Below are 24,047 nucleotides of genomic sequence, written 5' to 3' on the forward strand. Positions count from 1 at the left end.
AAAAAGTTCACTAAAAATAAATAAATAAATAGTTTTAAAAAAATAAGTAAATCATTGCCATAAGTCTGGGGCACCTTGTCTTGGATAAATAGACTATAGGCGAAGATTAGTTTTAGTGAATTGGGTTTGAGTGATTTGACAGGTGGATTACAGAGTAAAATCTCCAATTTGGCTGTTGATGTAAAACTTAGAGGAATTCAAATGCCAGCCTACCAGGGATAAAGTGCAGAAAGAACTCCAGATTCTGTTCAAGAGGACTGAAAAGATGCCGTTGAAATAACTTGGATGATTGCTGTTGAAAGAGAAACTCTGAGCTCTCAGAACCTGGAAATCAGACCTGGAATTGCATAAGCAAATTTACAATCAAACTAAAACCCCAACACAGCTTAAAACAATAAAAACAACTGACCAGTCCTCTAATTTCCCCACCCCATTCTCCTAAAACCCAAAAATATGTTGAAAAATGAACAAGAGAATGATATACACAGTTTAATTTGTAAGTGACCTGAGAAATCATTGGATTCTCTAGTTCAGTGGTTCTTAAACCCCAAGGACCCAATGCTCACCCTTTATAGGAAATATTTTGTAGTTCACCTTTTGCTATCTGGAATTGGAATTCATGTACAATATAATTTACCTACACCAATAACAACAACAACAATAATGCATCATTACTGTTATAAAAGGAGAAATAAAGGGGCAGTAAATTATAAGAATATAATATGTACTCATATATGTAAACTACATTAGAAGACACAGTGAAGTTGTCAAATGTTCGCATACATAGAATCACATTGACTAGAACATCTACAAATGCAGACCATTACCAGTATTAAGGCATTAGTGATTCAAATGCTACAAGCCATGCTGCCCTTGGCGATGCAACTCTCTGAAATGATAAACAATTTTTGTTAAAGTTCTAAATGCAACCAAGTACAGTCTTTCTTCAATTTACACAATAGTTGCATTCTGGAAAACTCAGAGTATGTGAAAACTCTGCAAAATATACTTTGTGTTTCTATGAGTTAAATTCTATTATCAGAAAATTATACTTCTTTCCTAGTTGAATTATCTGGTAAGATAGCCAACATTTGTATGGGAATGCAAGGTAACTCTTTGTCACTGTGACAACCAAAAGCACCCCACAAATATCTAGAGGGAAGCATGGTACTGCCCCTACTGAAAAAGCCTGAACAAATCCAAATAAGATGAAGCACCTGTGGCTCAAACGTGTGAAATGTCTAAGCCACCAAGCCAGTTGGGATACTAGGAGGACCCTGGTAACCAAAGAGAAAACATCCTCCTAAGTTTCTGTTAAAACTTGAAATGAATGATCCTGGGGTGATGCTCTATGCGGTACTGATTGCATCAGTTCAAAAAGTCACCCTTGTGTAGAGAGGATCTGGACACAGGTCCTCCAAGTTAAAGGAAAAAAGTACATTTCAAAACAATAATAGGGACTTCCCTGGTGGCGCAGTGGTTAAGAATCCGCCTGCCAATGCAGGGGACACGGGTTTGATCCCTGGTCTGGGACGATCCCACATGCTGCGGAGCAACTATGCCCGTGCGCCACAACTACTGAGCCTGCGCTCTAGAGCCCACGAGCCACAACTACTGAACCCATGTGCCGCAACTACTGAAGTCCGCGCGCCTAGAGCCGGCGCTCTGCAACAAGAGAAGCCTGTGCAATGAGAAGCCCGCGCACGGCCCCCAAGATTAACCCCTGCTCACCGCAGCTAGAGAAAGCCTGCACGCAGCAACAAAGACCCAACACAGCCAAAAATTAATTAAAATTTAAAAACCTAAAAAAAAAAAAGAAGGATTTACTCATGGTAGTTATCAACCACGTGCTTGGATGACTGAAGGTTTATAGAAACCAGAGTCAAAATCTCTCAAAGTCGAGAATAAAAACTCAGAGAGAGAAACACGGCACACCCAGACCTAGGAGAAAACACCCTCCTAGGCTTTCTGTTAAATCTTGAAATGAATGATCCTGGGGTGATGCTTCGTCTAAGCTTTATCCCTGTATCAACTTGGAACACCAGAAAGCACCATGTTTTGCTGTGTATTTGAAAGGCTTTCAATGAACTATAATCTGGTGCTCTATCCTTAGTTAATCTGAAATCAATATAATGATGATACGTGAAGCACAGTTTTGCATCTTCTGCCAAACCACTGCTCAGATAATTGATTGCCTTTTTGGTCCATGCCCTTTACACCTCAAGAATGCCCTTGTTTTCTTTCGATTTATCAGAACTATGTACACCACTTTGATTTGGGGTTTTGTTTCGTTCTGTTTTGTTTTGCCTTGGTTGCTAGGAAGGTCAGAGATACAGCTAATGCTCAAGTACAGTGACTGTTCCACTGCAGGTTCCTGGTAGAAATTGTCGGCCCCTTTTCGCTCTGGTTGCTGTTTCTCTGACTTTAATCGTCCTCTCTGTGCTTTTATTGTGAGCTACATCATCTTCTTGTGAAGAGTAGGATAGAGTATAAATTACCAGTCATTAAGTCCTGTATCCTAAGCACCTGAACAGTGCCTGGCACGTGGGTGCTTTATCAACATTTAATGAATGGATGATGGCTGGATGCTGGAAACGAACTCAATTTCACTTTTCTGTAAATAGCAGTGGATGGCCACTAGGGGGAGGAAGAGCGCCCACTCCTCCCTGCAGATGGCTCTCTGAAGCCACAGGCATACGTTTGGTAGAGAGCAGTAGTGTTTTTAAGTAACCGAATCCTGCATTTCTGGAATGGGTAGGGCCTTTCCCCCTGAAGGAGTGAACACTGAGTACTGCAGGAGCACTCTCTTCCAGCCCAGGGCTGCGCTGCTTCTGCTGGACAGCAGAGTCCAAAGGCCACATGGAGAGAAAGCTCAGTGCACAGATCACATGTTTTGAAACAACTGCAAAAATCTTCATTTAAAACACTTGAGAATCAGACAAACAGGATAGTACTTGGCCTAGTAGTATGGTTAATAGGTTAAAATAAGAAAAAAGCAGGAAGAACCGAGGGCGTGTTTAGAAGAAATAGGCTCATGACGTTGGTGACACGGTGGCTAGTTTGCACTTTACCACTTAGCACTTGATTACACGCTGTTTCCCAGCACTCTCCTCTTTTTTTGTGTGGTACGCGGGCCTCTCACTGTTGTGGCCTCTCCCGTTGCGGAGCACAGGCACTGGATGCGCAGGCTCAGTGGCCATGGCTCACGGGCCCAGCCGCCCCATGGCATGTGGGATCTTCCCAGACCGGGGCACGAACCCGTGTCCCCTGCATCGGCAGGCGGACTCTCAACCACTGCGCCACCAGGGAAGCCCCAGCACTTTCCTCTTTCCCAGAGACTCAGAGCCTTGGGGAGCTCCGTCTATTCATCTGGAAACGCGGGCCCAAGGAGGGATGTGGCTTTGACTCTGGTGGGGCTGGAGCCCCAAGTCCTTGTCCCTGTCTGTCCCTGTCATTTTCCCACCGTCTACATAGGACACCTTTTGGGAGCAGGCACTTGGGACTGCTTGGCTGGAGACCAGAGGCCAGGAGCGTCTCCTGGCAGCCCTGGGCTTTCCTACTTCTCATGCAACCTCTGCAATTTGGGTGGGCCACATATTTTAACTTTATCCTACAATAGAGAAACTGACAGATAGAGAATCCCTTAAGCCAGGGGTCCTTAGCCTGTAGGTCCATGACCTTGGACATGAAAAAATTTTACATCATTGTTTTCATTAACCCGTAACTAAAATTTAGCATTTCCTGCAATTATGAGTATAGGCACTGAACCACAGTAGAACTAGCAGGACTGGTGACTGCCACAAATAGAAATCACAGATATTTTTATGCCACATTGTATGTTGCAGATATCTGAAAACATTGTTTACAATCATCACTACTCTGAAATTAGCTGTTAGAGCACTGCTAGATTTCATGCATCAATGGACTCATCTATTGCTATGTTATAATCTTTAAAAATTTCAGTATCATCGATTTCCTTTGTAATAATGTATTTTATTTTATGCACTTAAATACAGAAGCTTCACCAGATGACCAAAGATTAAGAATCTGTGCTTAAAGAAATGATTCCTTAGGGTTCTATTAACTTCTCTTTCATTGATTTGCTATGAATCATAAATTAATATAATGTGCATTTCTGTTGCAGCCGAACAAAGGGAGTTTAGCTTCTAAAGAATTGAAAGGAAGTCTTATTACTAAGGAATTCATGTAGATTTGATAACAAAATGGCATTCTAGAAAGTGCATCAATTAGAGCTGCATTTTCTGCTTTTCACTGACATGCCTCTCTCCAGTGCTTTATCAATTCAATGCCATCCTCTTGGTTGGGGGGAAGAACAGATTGAAGGTGATGTGTGTCCAATGTCACTGATGGCAAAAGAAAGTAGGAGGAATGTATGCAGAACCTGGCAACTAGCATTAACCAGAAACAAGACCCCGGGCATAAGGCAGCCACTGAAGACCATTAAAGACCATAGATAATGGGTAGATTGAGGTTGTGGTGATATCCCTTTATACATCCTTAGTTGATTAAACAGTTTTTTTTTGAGTCTTGAAGTTAACTGTAAAAATTACAGTTAGCAGTTGAGAACGTGGTTGTTCTAATGTACTTTCAATTAGGATGATGTACGTTAAAGATTGACCTATATGCCTCTAATCACTCAAGATACAGAATTCATATTAGAAAAATTCAAGTGTGTAAGTTTGAGGCTTTTAGAAACACGAGAAGGCCAATTTAATAAAATTTAAAATCTTACGTTATCATCATGGCAGAAAATGCAAAGATCTGTCTGTGTAGAGCATTTTGTCTCTTCTGGACTCATGCTGCAGTATAGGTACATCAGCCAGGAAAAATGATGCCATTTTTATTGTCTTTTCTACAGGTATTGAACTGGCTGGGCTTTTAACCATCATTACTGCTACCTGTAAACATATGAAGGGGAAGGTTGACTTCTGTAAGTCGTTGATACGCTTCTCACTGCTCTTCGTAAATTCCCTCAGATTGGGGATTACTTCTGCTTTGCAGAAATTATCTGCAGGGGGCCCTGCATAATTTATAACAATCTCTGGCAAAACCTCAGAAAAAAAGATATGCTTTTGACTTAGTCGGATATCAGAGGCTGCGGCAGGACCCAGGGAAAAGGCTCCCCAGGTGGCATGAGGCTCTGGGAGCGACCATCCCAACCGAGGGACGGCCCCTTGGAACTTCCTTCTCCTGAGGAGTGTGACACAGTTAAAAAGAAAGAAAAAAAAGAGCCACAAGCAACACAGCTGCCAATGAAATAGGAGAGGGATTGCTTTCAAAAGCACGTGGGGCTCTCACTGGACTCTCTGAGCTCATCCACGGGACAGGAGCGCAAGGCCATGGAGTAGAACCTCAGCGTGGGTCTAAGAAGAGACAGAAATGGCCCAAGAAGTCAGCCTGAAGTCCCTCTGGGAATCAGAACGCGAGGTGATCCTCCAGGTCCTGTACCGGGACCGGGAGGTTCGAAACATCGAGGAGGAAAGGATACGGTATGCTGTCATTTAGTGGGTGGGATTCTTTCGTTTTTTTGGCTTTTTCTGCTTGGAAGCTGCTTCTACCTGGCGTATTGCTGCTTGCTGCCTACTCAGCTTCTTGTCTGACAAGAGTCGGAATGAAGGGCTATAGGGGGAGGTAACCTTTGCTGTGTCACTAAGCTTCGGGGATGGTAAGGGAAAGAATGCCTTTTGTTTTTCCTTTAAAATAATGCCTTTTTTTGTGATAAGTTTGCTGTCTGTCAGCTTGTCCATTTGCCTACTTGGCAGGAATAATTCAAGGGAAGCTTTCAGGCTTCTCATACGCTCTTCAAGGGAAAGACCTCCGGCTAAGGGTTTTCCTAAATTATTTTTGGTGGTAACCGAAGGCACAAAGAAAGCAGCATAGAAACAGCAAAGCTGCTGGAATCCATTCCTGTCCTTTTCTTTGCTCTCTTTTGCTTCCCAGCCGGCTTTGAGGGAAGGGGAAACCTGCCCAGCCTGCTCTCCGACTGATCTGTCAACAGAGAGCCTCTTTCCTCTCTCTGAGCTCCGCGGGCTGTTGGACATTAGTTTAACACTTAACAAAGCAGGGCTGGGCGGTGTCCGTGGTTAGCTGTCAAGATCCATCTTTAATATGGTGATGCTTTGTTTATCGATCGATGTCTATGGAGAGTGTGAGGTCTAGAGGATAAGTAAATGGGATAGGCTTTTTGGTTTTGCTTTGTTTTTAATGGCAGAACTCCTTCAGAGTCTGCCAGGAAAAATAAACATATAAAATAAAACTTTGGACCACCAAATGTCTGAGGAAGGAGAGAAAATTTCTGGTTAACTAGAAGGTACAATGCTCTTTTTCTACCCTCCTCTGTTATCCCAAAGCTCTCTAAGTGTACTTATACTTTATTCCACTAAAAACATACACTGGACAAAATAGATTTTTCTTTGATGATTCAAGATCCTACGGTGATTTAGAAGCATCGTTCTGAATATCAACAAAGTAACATGGATACTGTGGTAAAAGGTTTGTTACAAAGGGTACTGATTCTAGAGCAAATCCTGAAAGTTGGATGTAAGCTTGTTTCTTGGGGTTAGCTTCTCTTTTCTAAAAGTAAGTAACAGTAGGGCTTCCCTGGTGGCACAGTTAAGAATCTGCCTGCCAACGCAGGGGACATGGGTTCAATCCCTGGTCCGGGAAGATCCCACATGCCGCGGAGCAACTAAGCCCGTGCACCACAACGACTGAGCCTGTGCTCTAGAGCCCACGAGCCACAACTACTGAAGCCCATGTGCCTAGAGCCTGTGCTCCACAACAAGAGAAGCCACCGCAATGAGAAGCCTGCGCACTGCGAAGAGTAGGCCCCGCTCGCCACAACTAGAGAAAGCCTGCGCACAGCAACGAAGACCCAACGCAGCCAAAAAATAAACAAATAGATTTTAAAAAAAAGAAAGGACATGAGAGCAAGCATTAAAAAAAAAAAGTAAGTAACAGTAAATCAACTATACTCCAATAAAAATTTAAAAAATAATAAAAGTAGGGCTTCCCTGGTGGCGCAGTGGTTGAGAGTCCGCCTGCCAATGCAGGGGACACGGGTTCGTGCCCTGGTCTGGGAGGATCCCACATGCCGCGGAGCGGCTAGGCCCGTGAGCCATGGCTGCTGAGCCTGTGCGTCCGGAGCCTGTGCTCCGGAACGGTAGAGGCCACAACAGTGAGAGGCCAGAGTACCGCCAAAAAAAATAAAAAATAAAAATAAATAAATAAAAAATTAAAAAAAATAATAAAAGTAAGTAACAGAGACATTTCATAGAAGAGTATTCTGGCTAATGATACCTTCTGGGGTCCAATGTAATGTCCCTTTGTACTAGGGCTATTGTCCTGGGGAAATAGGGACTGAAAGTAACTGACCACCCATAAAAAACAGTAGCAAAAGCATAGCATCGAGGGAGCTCAGCTTGGTGCTCTGTGATGACCTAGATGCGGGAGAAAGGCAGGGCGGGAGGTTCAAGAGGGAGGGGGATATAGGTACACAAATAGCTTATTCACTTCATTGTACAGCAGAAACTAAACACAACATTGTAAAGGAATTTTACTCCAATAAAATTTTTTTAAAAATTTATTCCATTAAAAAAAAGCATAGCATCAGCTAAATAACTTTATTGGGGAACTTAAGACAATACCAGGCATGTATACTGTATATTTATAGGTCATTCCCTGCCTTGCATTTTAGAATTGATGCCATTTTCTGCATTTTTCCTCTTCTTTCAACTGTCCTTGCTTGCTGTTATAATGCCCTTTGGGCACAGAGGGATGAACCTAGCCAGCCATAGTGTTTATGCTTTGCCATTTAATCCTCACAGCAACCCTGGGAGGTAAGGCTTGCACAGCCGAGAAAACCTCTGAGCCTCTGCTCCGAGACGTCGCAAGAGATCCCGGTTCACACAGCCGTGTTGGAACCCGGGGGTGCTGGATGCCAAAGCCCCTTCTTTCTCGCCATGGGTGGTGCTGTTGGGGCCCTTGCCATGTAGGAATTTGGCTGGCATCTGTCCTTCCACTCAATCGCTTCTTATCATTTAACTCTCTGGACCACAGGAAACTGAAGACACACTTGCAGCATCTCAGGTGGAAAGGCTCGAAGAGCGGGAGCCAGGAGTACAAAGAGAAGTCCTGTGCCCGCTGCCGGCAGGCCCTGGGGCTCCTGCTGAACCGGGGGGCCGTGTGCCAGGGCTGCAGCCACCGCGTGTGTGCCAAGTGCCGAGTGTTCCTGAGGATGACCCGCGCCTGGAAGTGCACCGTGTGCTTTGAGGACAGGTGAGGATGGGTCGGGGAGCCTCAGAGATGGTCCAGGACAAACTGTTGACAAAGACGGCTGTCGCTCCTCAAACTTAATCGGGAAATGTTTGCCGAGTGCTTAATATGGAGCTGCCTTTCTAGAAGTGGAAGCTATTGTAATTCAAAAGTGCGTTTTGTTATATGAAAAAAGTTTTTTTGTTTTTTTTTTTAATTTACAGAAGTTTGTTTGTAATGGCTGGGGATCAGTTAACGTAGGAGCTAAGATTCCTTTCAATTTCTTAACGTTCATTTTGTTAGTTTTCTTAGAGCTTAATTTATCTCTTTGAGGAAAAGTGGAGTGAATTGTAACACAGAGAATATTAGAGTGTCCTGTGCAGCTTTATTAAGGCCTTTTTGAAGGAGGCAAGCTGACCTGTATTGGATGCTCTACTAAAGAAATGGGTACGCTTTCTATTAGTGATAGCGGGAATCTACATTCTAATCTTTTGATGTTGTGAGGTTTTAAAATATTTTAAACATGGAATTGGCATTTTTGAAAATGATAAAGAATATTTGTGGCTTGATCTCACACCGTTCGAAGCACGAGCAGGCTGGTCGCCAATCCCTTGGAAACACGGGGAGTGTTTCTGCCTCTCGTGGGGTAGCGTGCACAAGGACATCACAGAACTTATGAGAGGTAGATATGTTCGTCTGGTGTGAATCTAGGAGAGGAATCAGAGACTGAGATTTGAAAACAACTTGTAAATATTGCTGTAGACGCGTGAGTGCCCCGGGGGCTAAGACTGTGAGAGGTGCTTACACAGTGTAGGCACAGCAGCTGGGTTTTCTCTCCCCCTAAATCGGAAGGATTGTGTCTATGGGCATATCCTGATATTAATCTCCTTAAATTTCCCATCCCTTTGCAAGGCTTAATGTATTTCAGTCAGTCATTCGAAGGCAGGTTGTTCAACCAGATTTCCTTGTTCCTAAGCTCCCCCGCTCTGACGCAGCACACCAGGTCACTCCCACGTGGTCAGAGTTATCTCCACACATCTCCCGTTTCCTCAGTTTGTGAAGCCGATGCCCTGCAGGCTTTTCTCAGCTTGAGAGGGAAAGACCAAGATTTCCTGTGAGCCGCCTGGCCTGCACTTGGGCTCAAGCAGGTCTGGGCTCTTGAGAGAGGAGGAAAGGTCCTAAGACCTCCAGTCAACCATATATATTTGGTCGATAAACACTAAGGATAAACACTGTGTCGTAAGGTATTAAATTCTTCAGCACTTTTTCTTCATCTAGTGGTTAACTATAAGCCACAGGGTTATAGGACAGGGGCTGAGGCAACCTCCCAGGAAGCTGGCCCTGCTGAAGTCTCTGCCCTGGAGGGCACCATGCCCGGGGCATTGTAACTTTACCGCTCTAAGCTCATGAAGCGTGATTTCTGAAACCCCAGCTTCCTTATGTTGAAATAAGGATGTTTGTCAAAATATCCAAGATGACTGCGTTGCTCTGAGTGAACTGACATAGGAAATCGCTTGGGGAGAGAGCTAAGTAATTTATAACCCAACTCCCCCCCTCCCCGCCTACTTTCTTCGAAGCTCTCTGCTCTCTCTCTCTCTAGTTTTGTCCACGCTGGGCTGCCTTCCAATCCTGGGGCCAAACCAAAGAAAAGCCTTGGGAAAACTTGAGGGTAGACGATAGTCACAACTGAACTGGGTCCTGGACAGGTTTTTGACCCTATCATTTTCCTCTCCCTGCTTCTTCCTCAGCCTGAGACCCATTCCTCAAGAAGTGGACTTGCTGTGGGAACAGGAGAGAAAATAGGTTTTAAAATCAAGAAAGAAGAAGCTCTAGGGTAGCAATTTAAAAAAGCAAAACCAATGTACAGATTGCTGCAGTCAGTGCCAAAGTCCTGTGACCAGTGCTGGCCTTGGGCTTGTGTTGAGGGTCCAGGAGACACCTGAGGTTTCTGCCTTCTGAGCAGGTTTTCTGCTGAGGACCCCAGGAGCTCAGAGGAGGGAGAGGCGAGGGAGGGCTGAACTGGCTCAAGGTGACTTCCCAGAGCACCCAGGTGGGAGCATTTCTGCAAGCGGGTCGGGATTAGAGAGGGAGACAGACATTGTCCGGGAGAGGGAACGTCGTGGGCATGAGTGTGGACCACTCACCGTGTGGGAGGCTGTGTTAAGCATTTCTTGACACCAAATGTTTTATTTAAATCTTCAAACAATCTTACGTGACAGCTACCACCATTATCCCAATTTTATAGGGGAAGAAACGGAGGCTTAGAGACACAAGGGAGCCCAAGGCCATGCGGTCAGTAAGCCTAGAACCAGGTCTCCAGAGTCCCGTCTCTTCTTTTTGTTTTAAATTTAAATCACTGTGAGTGATCCAAAATTATTTTTAATGGTAAAAATGAACACATACAATCAAGTAGAATATTACAGTCATTAACAATGTGATGCTCTGTTAACAGAGATGCATACCAGCTGTTGTGAATTTCAAGAGCAGCTTATCAAACCTTGTGGTACACTTTTCTTTCATTTTAAAAAAGATACATAAACAAAATTATCTGGAAGAATATATATCAAAGAAATGATTCTTTCTCTCTCTTTTTAAATTTCTAAGGTCCTTGTTGTTTTATCTCTTTGATATATCGTAGTGTATATCTGTTAATCCCAAACTCCTAATCTATCCCATCCCTTCTTGATCTCCTCTCTCTTCTGCCTTCTGGGAGACTCGCCCGGAGGAACGGGGTCTTAAAAGCCACTCGGAAGAGTTCGGATTGGAGGCTGCAGGAAATGGGGTGTGAGCATACGCACTTTGCCAGAAGAAAGCCAGGTGAAAGTCTGCCTGCATTCTGCAGGACAGACTCAGGAGGGGAAGATGAAGGTGAATGAAGCAGGTGAAAGTCTTTTCAGTGAACGAGGTGTGAAGGGATGAGGCAGGCGGCAACAGAGATGGGGAATGTGAGGGAGAGTTCAACAAAGGGGTGATTGAACTTGGTCATAGGGGATGAAAGAGGGAAAATTGAAAAACAGTTCTGTGGACTAGCAAAACTGATAGCTCTTCAGGCTTAACTGGAAGAACCAAAGGAAATAGAGAGTAAAAGAGAAGCAACAGAAAGAACTAGGTAAACAAAGGCAAGTCGGAAAGGACTTAGAAGGGAAGGTTGGTTGAAAGTTGCTTCCAGTGATGGGGGCCGTGTGTTATCCTTAGCAGGAGCCATCAAAAGAGGCGTGATTTGGGAGGAAAGAAGACAGAGTCAGATTCCTAGAATTTGGAAAATGTAATCTTTCAAATTTCAGACTGATGCTCCCAGTATTTTCATAATCCCATGTTTCGGTAAAACACCGAATCACCACTTTATATCCACAAGGCAAATAACTAATGTATGAGAATGGAATAATTCCAAATCATGATTGTAAATCCTTCTGCCCTTCAAGTGAGGAGGAAAAGGTATAACTCTATAAAAGACTGAAAAGAAATTGAATGCCAGGTATGGTTTAACAGATTTGGCCAAGGAAGGATTTTAGCTTGGTGCCAAGGTTAAAGGGACATTTTTCTACTGCTTCTCTTTGTTTCAAAACTTGATTTCTTCTTTTTTCTAATCTGATTTTTAGCACTGTCGATAGGAACTGTGTTAATTTGTTTCACATGAAAGAGTACATGGACAAGTTAAATATACTGAGTAAAATATTTCACATAGCTGTACATTTCTAAATTTTCAAGAGGTTAGCCATAAATTTTCAAAAGGTTAGCCACTAAGATTAATTTCACAGAGAAGAAGCCTTTTTTTGTTTGAAATACAGTTTTTTCTTCTTCGTTCTGATTTGGAGATGGCATCTGTTTTAGTTCTCACGAGAAGCTTGGTCGCTTCGCGTGGTGTAGCTGCACTGCTTTCCGTGGGAACGGGACAGCTGATTACGTAAAGGATCGTGATATTCTTCTCATCCGTTGGCCAAATGAGAGTAAGGATTACATAACAGCCTTTGAAGCCTTATGTTACCAAACATATAGTTAAAAATGGAAATTTATGGGATACTTTTTTTTTTTGCGGTACGCGGGCCTCTCACTGTTGCGGCCTCTCCCGTTGCGGAGCACAGGCTCCGGACGCGCAGGCTCAGCGGCCATGGCTCACGGGCCCAGCCGCTCCGCGGCATGTGGGATCCTCCCGGACCGGGGCACGAACCCGCGTCCCCTGCATCGGCAGGCGGACTCCCAACCACTGCGCCACCAGGGAAGTCCTGGGGGATACTTTTTGTAAAAGTTTATTTTTGAAAAGCTTATTTTGTGCTTACTGAAGGGAATGTTTACACAGTAGTTTGAGTATCATTTTTATTGTTGGTGTTGAAGTTGAAATTTCTTCTGTGGTCAGCACTTGATTAGTCATGGCAGGTCTTGCTTTTAAAGCCTTTTTGAGATGAGTAAGCTTTCCATACCCTTGAGTTCATACTCAAAGTTGTCAGCTCACTCAGTTCAGCTGAAACTTTTCGCCCTGCAGGAAGGTCAGTGCCAGGAGGCCATTTTCTCAGTCTGGCACTCAGCGTGGTGGTGATGTGCTGCCTTGGTTAAAACTCTGGGCTGAAATGTCGGCGAGAGTTAAGGATACTGGGGACGTAGGGATACCAGACAGGCTTGTACGTCCTTTCCAGTCATGTGTTCACAGGAATTTCTACAATAACAGACCCATGCCCATAGATCAGACCAAGAGCGCATTCTAGTGCCGAATAGAAGTCATGGGTGGATTTACCGATTTTAGATGATTCCACTGCTGCACTGTTTCATGAATGCAGGTATGTTTGAGACCATGATTCCCCAATTTGCAGGTCCTTTATTCTGATTCATTTTCAGTGAACTGAAGTGTCTCTTCAAAGATTTTTTCTTCCTAGAAGAGCACGTGGGTGGCATGTGTCCTAAACCTATCTGAGGATGCCTTCGGTAGCCTTTTCTCATGAGTGAGGACTTCACTGGCTTTTAAAGCTCAAGTCCCAACTTTTCATCTCAAAATCGTTGTCTTTTGGAATATAATGTGACAGAGACGTTGGAGACTAGCTTTATTTTTATTTCTTTATTGATCACCTGGATTTTATGTACTAGAAGCATATTGGTTTTTTGCTGGATCCTTGTAATTGAAAACAGTTTCCAGTACATGCCTGGGTCTGAGTCTCTCCACACTGATTTTTATGGAATAAGGAAAGTTCCTTTGAGCTGCCTGTCTCTTGGATTTGCTTGTTTTGTTTTTTTAAAAATTACCTTTTACTGTGGCAAAATACACATAACCTAAAATTCAGCATCTTAGCCATTGCAAGTGTGCAGTTTAGTGGCATTAAATACATTTGAAACCATGGGTAATCGTTAGTCAAATCCATTTCACCGGCCTCCACTCATCAGGGTCATCTACGAGACTCACATGCCCTCCGTTATTGTCCTAAACAGTGAGATGTTTGCCAGAGTTGTTTTCCAGGAACTTGGAGTCAGCTGCGCCTCGTTTGAGCTGAACTGGTTAAGACTGGCCCAACCCTCCAACTGGGCATGCGCAAGCGTCCGGGCAGTGACCTTTTGAAGTCAGAGGGCAGAAAACTCCACCCTCAGGTCGTGCTGAGCTCCTCCATCTTCCCACGTGCATAGACCTGTAGCCTAGTTACTGCGCAGAAGGGCAATGACCCACCTTTTTCCAATCACCTTTCCCCACGCTCCCCACGCTCAGACCGCCCTGCTTCTTAGTTACTTCATCCCATAAATGCCTCGAGCCCCTTGCCTTCCAGGAGGTGGATCTGAGGTCTGTTCCCTGTGTCTGCGCTGTTTGCTGCCAACCTCAGCGTCCCGGCGTTTCGGCTTGCTGCGCGACGGGCAAACCAACTCGGCTAGGTAACACGCCATCCGTTTCCAGGCTTTTTCATCTTGCAAGACTGAAACTCTGTAACCGTTAAACATTTCTCCCTATTTCTCCCTTCCCCCCCCAAGCCCCTGCAGCCCCCATCCTACTTTCTGTCTCTGTGAATTTGGCTACTCTAGGTCCCCCACATAGGTGGAATCATACAGTGTTTGTCTTTCTGTGAGTGGCTCATTTCACTAAGTATCCTGCTTTCCAGGTTCATTCGTGCTGTAGCGTCTTGCAGATATTCCTCCCTTTTTAAGGCTGCATCACATTTCTTGGCATGTATGTATCCCATTTTGTTGGCCCGTTTCATCTGCTGATGGGTGCTTGGGTTGCTTCTACCCTTTGGCTCTGTGAATAATGCTGCTGTGAACATGGGTGTACAAACATCTCTTTGAGACCCTGCTTTCTGTTCTTTCAGATACATACCCAGAAGTGGAATTGCTGGCTCACATAGTATTTCTATGTTTAATTTTCTCAGATCCGCCGTGTTGTTTCCCACAGCAGCTGTGCCATTTTACATTCTCACCAACAGTGCACAAGGGTTCCAGTTTCTTCACATCCTTGTCAACACTTGTTATTTTCTGTTTGTTTGTTTGTTTGTTTTAATGGTAGCCGCTAATGGGTGTGAGGTGGGAGTTTGCTTACTTTTTGACTCAGTAACATTTTCTTCAGTCCGGTCTAATTATTCTTCTATGCCACTTGCCCTGGCTTCTTCGGGAATAACTTAGGTTGGCCTTGTTCTCTATCCTACATTTGTATTATTTTCTCCTTCAATATTTAATATCTTTTTCTCTCATGTTCTGTGAAAGCATAACTGATTCAACTTTCCAGACTCTCCATTCTGCTCTTTCCTGTTGGTAAAACAGCTTGTTCTGCGTTTGCATTGTTCGTTTTGTAACTCTTCTTTTAGTCTGTTGTCTCTTCATTTCAGCCTGGGTTTTACTTATGTCTTTCTTTCCTTTTCATGGAGGCGGTTATTTTTTCTTTCTTTTTTTTTTTTTTTTTTTTTGTGGTACGCGGGCCTCTCACTATTGTGGCCTCTCCCGTTGCAGAGCACAGGCTCCGGACGCGCAGGCTCAGTGGCCATGGCTCACGGGCCCAGCCGCTCTGCGGCATGTGGGATCTTCCCGGACCGGGGCACGAACCCGTGTCCCCTGCATTGGCAGGCGGACTCTCAACCACTGCGCCATCAGGGAAGCCCTTCATGGAGGCGGTTTTTAAATGCTTTTGAAGACAACTGCTTTCTGAAACTTTCCCTGGTTCCTGCAGTGATGCACCTTGAGTAGCCGCTCCTGGTCTGCAGGACTCTGTTTCTCCTGCCCGTGGCCTTTTGTCAGAGGCTCTGCGTTGTCTTCAGACATCCAGGTTCAGGGTTTGCCAGCAGGGTACACGCTCCTTGTCTCTGGTCTCGTGACCTGTCGGTGGTGGTGGAGTCCCTTCTTAGATCTGTGGGGAGGACGGGGTGATGCACAACGTCTAACTCGATTTCTGTTTGAGGCTTTAACAAGTGCAGCTCCGTCCAGCTGCAGTAGAATTGGTATTTCTTTCATTGACTAATTATCTGATGTAACAAACCAGGAATCACAAACTCATGGCCAACAGGCTGCAGGCAGCCCACAGGCCTTGTTGTGTTGGCCTGCCCCATGTCTGTATTTATCATTGTAATGCCTTAAAACGGGGCATGGGTTCTGCAGCTCACGACAGTGCCCACCCCTCTCTCTCGTTTCATCCCTTAGCCACTCTCTTCATTTAGAGCGCCTTCTTGGTGCCTGAGTTTGTGATTCCTGCCCCTACACGTTGAGAGGGCGTGATGCACATCATGCCTCGGTACCACCAGGGCTCCACCTATGTCGGTCCCACCTTATCCCTTCAATTCTCAGAGGTGGGGATATTCATTCGTCAGAGGTGGGGATATTCATTCGTCAACCCACATGTAGTCACCAGCCCCACCGTGTCCCTTGGCTGTGCTCGTGGCTGTGGATACAGCACTGAATATGACGCGGGGGTGGGGGTGGGGAACCTGCCTTCTCTCTGCAGTTAAGTAGAGTTATTCATGTTTTGCAAGAAGTGATGGTAGCTGCTTGGTTAAAATCGTTTATCTTCATCTTGATTCTGACTCCTGGTTACCCAGGGTTTAATCACAATGATCAGTCTTTTTTCCTGTAAGAACATTGAAATCAGATCAACTGAGCTAGCTGATGGAGGGAAAAAAAAACCTCATTATTTTGCTTTGTAACTAAAAACCGCCTTAGGCATAAGATTATTTGAAGTAAAAAAAATTTTCAACTGTATGGGTGCATAGGACCACTTTAGCTGGGAATTACCAAGCGGTTGGACAAGCCGGTGCAAAGAAATCAGGTTGATCTTAGTTTTACAATATTTGGCCACTTCTTTTGGTGTTTTTATAGCTTGTCTGATAAGCCACCAAGGGTTTTCTTGAGGCTTCCTTGCCATCAGGGCACTGGTTAGAGCACAGATCTGCCTGGGAGATGTGTGTCTTTAAGGCATTCAGAGAGTCCTGACATGCGGACAGATGTGCTACCTCTTGTGCATTGAGTGGCAGAAATACATTAAGGAATTCTAGGGACATGACGCTGGCTCTTCTCGGAGCATAAAGCAGGTGCTTTGGACGTGACAGCTTACCCACCTGCAGATGCTGGTAATTTGAATGCAGAGTAAAAGTGCATTCCAGCAGGCCTCTTTGGCTCAACTGCTTGCGATAGAAATGGGGTCAGACTCTTGAAGATCTTTCTATTAGGGTCCTCCATTCATCGTATCATTGAACGTTTGCGTGCTAGAATTTGCGAAGTGCTTTTCAACAGTTATTTCCCTTTTGCTAATGAAATGACAGCATTAGCCGAGTTCAAGGCTATGAAAATGGATGCTGGAGCCTCCAGCCGTTTCTCAGGAGCTGTCGGTGTTCCGTGTGCTTGGCGTTTCTAGTTACCGTTTTCCTCACGCAGAGTTCATGGAAAGTCAGACATGGAACTCTAGATCTCTTGCTCCCTTCACCATCCTTGGATTTTGCTTTCTGAGATGGATTTATCAATTGACTGAAAAAGTTTTGAAGAAACAAGTCATGATTCTGTGGGAGAAATATAAAACCATTAACCTGTTGCTGGGTTCAGAAAATGTTCCAAGAAGCTTTCATAGCCAAATTCTGCTTGAGTCATCGGTGGGGCGGGGGAGAGAAATAATCAATGTTTCCTTTGGTTACTGTGAGTCATGCTACCCTGTGCTGGCCCTAATGAGGACAGAGACACTGCAAGATCTGCTCACCTCTGTCTTAGACGGTAACAGTCATAAATGGTCCTTCTTATAACACTTGGGATGTGTGTGGACTGGGAGCCCTTATGAAAACCGTTAGGGAATAAATGCTTATGAAACAGCTGATTCTGCAGAAGTGTTTATGGAGATCCAGCTCCAATCTAGTTCTCAAAGGAAACAGCCTCAAATGCAAGAAGTACTTGTCGTCGTATGGTTCAGGCCTGTGGTACTCTTATCCTTCCATTCTGTAGTCACAGGTAAGCCTAAGAGACCTGTGGGTTTGTGTTCAAATCTGTCCCCGCCGAGGAAGGTTCTGCTTGAATTTCACAAGTAATCCGTTGAGGTTCAGTTAGATGATTAGATGGTAACGTTAGATGACTAGCCCTAGGAGATACTAATAATCTACTTTATCTGCTTCTCATATAGGTCTGAGACCAGGGCTAGAAGAGGACTTTGTAATAAAATGTTGTAAAATGTAATAAAAATAAAATGTTTATTCGGGCGTTCTCACCTTCCTCTCCTCTGTCCCCTTACCTGCTCTTCCTTTTTCGTGATTGTGCATCTACAGGTGTGATTACTCCTCAGTGGTGGCCTGTGTCTGGCTATAGCTCAGCTGACTGTAAGTTCATGGTTTGATTTGCTGCTTAACTCTTAGTTCTGATCTCTCTCGGGTCCAGTCTGAGGCCACGCCCTGCCCCCAGCACCTGTCTCATACGTAAATGCTTTTGGTCACAGGTAATGGGCTGGAGAGTGTGAGAGAGTAGATGAGCTGGAAGGGTCACCACCCCCAGGAAAATAAACATCAGGAAGTGACGTTTGTTTATCAGCTGGAGGCCTCCTTGTTTCCACATTTGATTTTCCTCCCCTACGGTCCCCTTAGACTTTGTCCCGCTGTATAAGGATGGAGGAAGCGTCCTCAGAAATAGAGCAGTTGTGGGTATGGCAATTCAAAGGAGCGTGAACGCACCCCCCGCCCCCCTTTAATCTCTGTGAACTTTCCCTGGGTTTTGATCCTCTGCTTGTCTTCAAGTACCAGAGGGGAAAACTTCCGTTGAGATGCTGAGTTCTCCTTCATGGGTTTTGTGTCGATTTAGTGCATTAGATACCTGAGTTTCTGATTTTACAGATGAAAAGTTTCCCGTCTCTCTCATGATATATAAAACACGCAGCTGTGATACATCTTTGGCTCTTAATGATAGTGACTGATTATCAAACTTGTGTTGCCAAAATCTGTAAATGCTCTGCGTATGTTTTCCTTGTTCTGGTCACTAAGCATTGGGGATAGTTAACAGGATGAAGGGGAGGGGCTTGGTTGATGTCTTCTGACAACTAAAGCTCCAGAGAGAAAGATAGGGTACAAAGTAGATTGCAGTGTATTTGTGAATTTACTGCATTTGTAAGCATTAACTTAAAATCCATTTGAGATCGTACATAGCCTGAAAGAACCTAAGGGAGAGTGTATTTCAGTAAGTACTTACAGAAGAGAATTTGAAGTTTTCATTTTTCTTAAATTTGCAGGACCTAGGGATTGACAAGCTTTATGGCACATTATGTTAATGGTGTGAATAATTTATAGTATCTGTGTGTTTAACTTTTTATGTCCTGATAAGGCTATTGACAATTCTACCTTTCTGAGGCTCTTTGAGGTTGAGGGTGGTTTCTTTAGAAACTTGGAAACCATCAAGAGTAAAACAGGCTTTGGGGCTTGAGTTTCAACCGGTGACCGTACAAGGTGCTCCCATGCGGCTGTGCCTATGAGGAGGATGGGAGGGGATGTAGAGATGCCCAGGGAGCCGCTGTCAGACCGGCTTCCCAACGAGAGGTCACGGCCCCTGTCTCTCAAGTGGTCCCCAAATCTCCAGTGAAGCCCTTTGATCCCATATCCCAGATTTCAGGTGCTCCCAGGAAACTTCTCAGGTGAATCTGCTCTGTTGGTTCTTGGTAAATGTTGTAGTTAGCTCAAACGAACCTCAGCTTAGCCTAACTAAGGATGATCTCTTTCTTAGCTAGATAGACAGCACCGAATTTCTTTGTTGGTTTTCCTTCATGCCGTTACTCCCCACCATGAACATGATAAATTGATCATTTTGATGGCAGCTTTGTTTCTCCTTGTATGTTTATTGTTACATTACATTGACATGCAGGGTAAAATGTACCCAAGTTGATACTCCAGCTTTGCTGCTTTTTAAAAAAATTTATCTTTTTATTTTACTTTTATTTCTCATTGAAGTATAGTTGATTTACAATGTTGTATTCATTTCAGGTGTACAGCAAAGTGATTCAGTTTATGTATATATAATGTATTATATATATTCTTTTTCAGATTTGCGCTTTCTAGTCAGATCACTTAATCTCTATGGGAAATCTGTATAGTTAGGGATCTGGGCCAGGAATTTGAACTCAGGTCCTTTGCCAGACTAGTGTTATGATGATACCTCCCTATCTTGTATGAGCCAAATACGGCACCACCCACATCTCCTTCTGAGGCTTCCTTTCTGCTTGCTTTTCAGAAACGTGAAAATAAAAACTGGAGAATGGTTCTTTGAGGAACGAGCCAAGAAATTTCCAACTGAAGGTAAATGCTCTCAAAACGTTTACTAAAGAAAAATGACGTATTCCCAGTTTAAAAACATTTGCTGTTAAGATTTTGAACATGAAAAACTTAACAAGACGTGGTGTATGGGCTTCTGTCCGGTCAGCCCTCCTGTTCCTTTTGTCTAAACTTTCCTGCCTCTGCCCCTCAGCGCATGCGGTTTACCACCTTCGCTTGTGGGGTTTCCCTCTGTCCCCGCACTTACCCCACCCCTAACCCTGCTGAAATCCACCTGTTTTCCATGAAGTTTCCCTGACTTCTGCTTCTGGGGGTGATGTCTCCCTCTTCCGAAACACCAGTTTGTAAATACATCTCTTCCATCATTGTTGAAATGCCTCATATTATATCATTATTTGTGCGCTTCTCTTTCTCTCCACAAGCAGAAACTGCTTTTAAAATCTTATTAGCCCCAAACCTTGATCAAAATGATTGAATGAATAACTGAAGGCCACAGTGAGTGGACTGCGTTAGAATTTAGCAGATATCGGTGACCATGAAGTGAGCACATGTGATTATGTGAGTGGAGGTGTGTATTTGGTTCGTGTACCCGGATGTCTTGTAAAGTACTTGCAAAGTTGACGTAATGGTGTGATTAGTAACTGGGACTCAAGGCCATGGAGAAAACGGGTCACGCTTTGGTTACTGAAGTGTCACGTCACAGCAAGTGAGCTGTGCAGATAAGAGGGTAACTTATCAGGCAAAGGCGCACACACGTGTCATCAGAATAGAGCAGAGGCAGCATGGCTCTGTACACCCCATCTGTCCACGGTGGTAACACAGGTGGCACCCGTCTCTGATGTGTCACCGTGGGGACTGCACACAGGGGAGCCTGGACCTCTCACTGTTGTGGCCCCTCCCGTCGCGGAGCACAGGCTCCGGACGCACACAGGCCCAGAGGCCATGGCTCACGGGCCCAGCCGCTCCGCGGCACGTGGGATCCTCCCGGACTGGGACACGAACCCGTGTCCCCTGCACCGGCAGACGGACTCCCAACCACTGCGCCACCAGGGAAGCCCTGGAAACACTTTTTTTTTCTGGTGGGGGGGAATAGTAACAGTTTGAGGTGGAGAAATAAGCTATTTAGCCTCAACCAAAGTGTGTGTTGGCACGTAAAGGAAGCCATTCATCTGGGTGTTGACAATCAGCTTTCATAAAAGCACTGTGCACCGAGATTTAGTCGGCGGTAAATTCTCCCCTGGATTACATTCCTGACTCTTCTTACTCAAGAAAAAGTGATGATTCTGCAGAGTTGATTAGAAATCTGGAGGAATATATAATACTGATGGGAGTGCTCAAGCCCAGAAAAAAAACTGCAGCGTGTATGACTTTTATCTAGACCTGTGTTTCTCAATCCTTTTTTCTCTAGTGTTCTCTCTCTAGTTCCCAAACAGCCTTGTTAACACTTTTTTTCCCTAAATATTACCAGTCCATGAAAGTTTCATATCCCAGGTATACTGCATAACTATAGCTATATATTTATGTATGGAGGCCTTTTGGAGCAGAGCACAAACCATTGAGATATCTAAGATTTTTTTCATCTTCCGAGCAGTGTTTGCTCCCTTGGGGCCATCAGCCTATATCCATTGCATCACCTAAGCAAGCCGTGGCAGTCTGGAGTCTTCCTATACCTTTTATTGTTTTGATTCTTGAAAATACTTTTCAGTTGGGAGGCTAGGGTTTTCTTCAGGCGGTAGATAGATTCTCATTTTTTACATCTAGTCCTAGTTCATAAAAAGTCTGTAGGAAGTGAAGTTTCTGTTATCTCTCAAACCACCTCACTGAAGACATCCCAGAATTTTTTTAATACATTGTAAGTTTCGGTATCATTACTTCAGATGGGAAATTGATTTGCAGGCCAGAATACGTGTGTGCACGTGCGTGTGTCCAGCACTCTTCCTCTTCTGAGTGAGAGGAAGAAGTAGGTTATCCTGGTGACAGGAAGGGGAGGAGGAAAAAAATGAGACTGACTTCCCGGGTTTCTCGTTCTTGTCCAGTGACTTTCCACCAGAGTGAAAACATCAGTGAGGAAAAAAATTAGAGGAATGAAAGTCAGCTTAAGCATAAATCATCCTTTTAAATTTTTGTTGTCTATTCCCAAGGTATAAAACAAACCAAAGAAAAACGACTCCTTCCTTCTCTTCAATGCTTCCTCAAATGCTGAGGTGCCTCGTTTTCCTATTGTCCGATTTTAGTAGAGTTGGGCTCGGAAGGCGTGGCGAGATGAAGAAAAGTGCCATGTTGGGGGTCACAAGTAGGACTGTGCACCAGACCGCAGGTGGGGGGAGGTGGGGAGGAGATGAGTCAGCAGAGGTGGTCCAGGCTAGGACGCTGCAGGTTTACCTGGACAGGCGGAAACTCTGTCACACTTATCTCTGTCCCCAAAAGAGATTGAACTGAGTTTGGGTGCTCTATCAAGTTGAGGGCCAGGTAGGAAAACAGAAACCACGCAGATTGGAAGAAACGGAATTTAGTTTAGGGAATAGGTTCAACAGGTATTGTTGGAGGACTGGAAAGACAAAAGGAGACCAGCGAGGGAGCACAGAGATGGTGACTGCAGGCAGCAGTACACCGCCAGGGCCGCTGGTGAAGAGGAAGGGTCAGGCCCCTCCCCACTCCCTGACCCCCGGCTCCCTTTCCCACTCCCTGCTGGGCCCTAATAGGCAGCCAGCTGCCACCTCGTGCTCTGATGTGTTTGAGAAAAAGTGTGATTCTGCGTATTCCCTAGTGTGTTCGTCGTAATGGTGTGAACACGGCTCTTTCCAGCCTTCTGCCTCCTAAGTGGAAGCTAGGAAAATGCGATGGTGGCTTAAACCAGGAAAGGGGACGAGACAGCTCAGATTTGTGCCTCTTTCTAGGCATTAGTTACCTATTGCTGGGTTAAAAATTCCTCCCCAACTTAGTGGCTTAAAACAGTTAACATTATCATTTTATATGGTTTCTGTCCCCGGCTGAAGGCTTGCCTGGGGTTGGGGGATCTGCCTTCTGGGGGCTCAGGACGCGTGTACCTGGCTAGTTAATGCTGCTGTTAGCAGGGGGCTTCGTTTCCTCCACGCCTAGACCTCTCCACGGGGCAGTTTGAGGGCCCTCACGACATGGCGACTGGCTTCCCGCAGGGCAAGTGACCGAAGACAGACCAAGGCAGAGCTCTGCGATCCATCTTCATATTAAAAAATTTTTTTATTGTGAAATTTATACGTGATATGAAATTTACTATTTTAACCGTTTTTAACTATAGTTCAATGGTGTTAAGTACATGCACTTGTTCTGCAACCATCACTACTGTCCATCTTCAGAATTTATCATCCCACGGTCTCCCCTTGCAAAGCCCCTTGTAACCACGATCCTACTTTCTATTTTCTGTCTCCATCGGTAGTGTCCTTATGGCCTAGCATCAGAAGTCACACCCTGTCACTTCTGCTGTATCCTGTAGGTCAGCTCTATTCACAAGGGTGTGGATATCAGGAGGGAGGACTCACTGGGGCCCTTGAGGAGGCTGGCTGCCGCATCCTGTATTCCCTATCCCGAGCCTGGGACCTCGGAATCCTTCTTCACTCCTCCTTCTTCCTCCCCAGGCCACGTCCAGTGAGTCAGCAGATGCTGCCATTTGTCCTGCCCCCGTCCCTTCAATCTTCCTCTGGCCCTTCATTCCCACTTCAGTGCTGTAGCCCCTGGCTCATCTCCATGACTCCACCTGCTTCCCCATACTCCATCCTCTGTGAGGGGGGAGATTTCTTTTCTCTTTTAAAATAAGTTATTTTCTGATTATAGAAGTAATGCCTATTCATTGCAGAATATTTGGGAAATGCAGAACAATAGACAGGCAATAAAAATCCCACCGCTGGTTAAAACTACTGTTAGTTAGGGACCTCCCTGGAGGTCCAGTAGTTATGACTCCACGCTTCCACTGCAGGGGACGTGGGTTTGATCCCTGGTGGGGGAACTAAGATCCCACACGTCACGCGCACAGACAAAAAAAAAACCCCAAACAAAACCACTGTTAATTGCACACACGTGCACCACACACACACACTCCCCTGGCCCTCTTTCTAGGTG

At 44.8% G+C, this 24,047-nt stretch overlaps 1 protein-coding gene across 8 annotated transcripts in view; it reads left to right on the plus strand.

Moving 5' to 3' along the window:
- Positions 1 to 24,047, plus strand: part of SYTL3 (synaptotagmin like 3) — a 94,210-nt gene that overhangs the window by 12,186 nt on the left and 57,977 nt on the right. For 7 of the 8 annotated variants that reach the window (XM_089922211.1, XM_022560405.2, XM_022560414.3 and 4 more), the window contains exons 2-4: positions 4,880 to 5,510; positions 8,080 to 8,298; positions 19,912 to 19,976. In XM_089922211.1, coding sequence (XP_089778337.1) covers positions 5,401 to 5,510; positions 8,080 to 8,298; positions 19,912 to 19,976 — 394 coding nt within the window. In that variant the 5' untranslated portion in view covers positions 4,880 to 5,400. The remainder of the gene's footprint in view (positions 1 to 4,879; positions 5,511 to 8,079; positions 8,299 to 19,911; positions 19,977 to 24,047) is intronic. The other variant, XM_089922215.1, reaches the window with a different exon arrangement.

This window comes from Delphinapterus leucas, chromosome 12 (genome assembly GCF_059928025.1).
Source record: "Delphinapterus leucas isolate spDelLeu-1000000601 "Yukka" chromosome 12, BTC_Dleu_Yukka2, whole genome shotgun sequence".
Lineage (NCBI taxonomy): Eukaryota > Metazoa > Chordata > Mammalia > Artiodactyla > Monodontidae > Delphinapterus > Delphinapterus leucas.